This window comes from Phalaenopsis equestris, unplaced genomic scaffold (genome assembly GCF_001263595.1).
Source record: "Phalaenopsis equestris unplaced genomic scaffold, ASM126359v1 Scaffold000221, whole genome shotgun sequence".
In the NCBI taxonomy this organism is placed as follows: Eukaryota; Viridiplantae; Streptophyta; class Magnoliopsida; order Asparagales; family Orchidaceae; genus Phalaenopsis; species Phalaenopsis equestris.
The window spans coordinates 341,847-342,999 of NW_018164663.1; the positions used below are offsets into that span (position 1 = coordinate 341,847).

The 1,153-nt window shown below is 30.1% G+C and overlaps 1 protein-coding gene across 1 annotated transcript in view; it reads left to right on the forward strand.

Moving 5' to 3' along the window:
* The window catches only part of LOC110023175 (homeobox-leucine zipper protein HOX32-like), a 16,314-nt gene that overhangs the window by 4,622 nt on the left and 10,539 nt on the right, over window positions 1-1,153 (forward strand). Inside the window, 1 exon segment of the mRNA XM_020722449.1 lies at window positions 731-890. Within this exon segment, the coding sequence (XP_020578108.1) occupies window positions 731-890 (160 nt within the window).

The window sequence follows — 1,153 nt, forward strand, 5'->3', positions numbered from 1 at the left end:
ATACATACATATATATACATACATATATATACATACATATATATACATACATATATATACATACATATATATACATACATATATATACATACATATATATACATACATATATATACATACATATATATACATACATATACATACATATATATATACATTAAAATTTAGTTTTTTTAATTGTTAAGTTTAGTATTTGTCAAATCACACCATTCAGAGGATTTATTGGATTTAAGAAATCTTTCTCACACAAATATGAAATCCTGAAGTAAATTGCCAAATAGGTCACAATAATTCATTGGCAAATAATTGTTGGCTTGTAATCCTTCAAGATCACTTTAAATTCAATTTACAGGATTTACTAAATACTATGTGTAGCCAGACAGCATCTAAGATTCTATCCCATGTTTCTTTGTTTTGAGAATTATGGATGGAAAGGGGTGATCTTGTGATTGGCCCATCACTGTTGAAATAATACTGGATTATAGGAAAGTGAAGAAACAATTGTTTTACTGCATGAATTTTGCAGCTATAATAAGGCCTAATTTGTTAGCAAATTGTTCCATTGATTGCTATGTCATAATTTTTTTTTTCACTGATATATATTCTGAACATAAGCTCACCTGTATTTTTCTTAAAGAATGCTTGTGGTATATTAGAATTTCAAAGATATAACCAATGAACTAACTTTTTCTTGCTTTTACATATATTTATTTTCCTTCTATTTGTTTAGGTGCCGTGAGAAGCAGAGAAAAGAGGCGTCTCGTCTCCAAACCGTCAATCGAAAGCTAACTGCTATGAACAAGCTCCTGATGGAGGAGAATGACCGCTTGCAAAAGCAGGTGTCACACTTAGTTTATGAGAATGGATACATGCGTCAACAGCTTCATATTGTAAGTTTATTTTCCAATTTTCCATTGAAATTGCACTTGGTTTCTGTTTGATCTATCTACAATGCATATTAGGTACATAAGTGTTGTTCATCTTAGTAATTCAGGTTTTCTTTCCGTTCTCATTTTGTTTACTTTGACTCCAACACAGTTTGGTAGCTTTCAGTAGAAACCTTGATTAAGAAAAAGGAGAAAAAAAGAAGACTAGCTTTTATAATTAGCTGACATGGTTAACAACAAACAACAACAAAGCCTTAAACCACTGC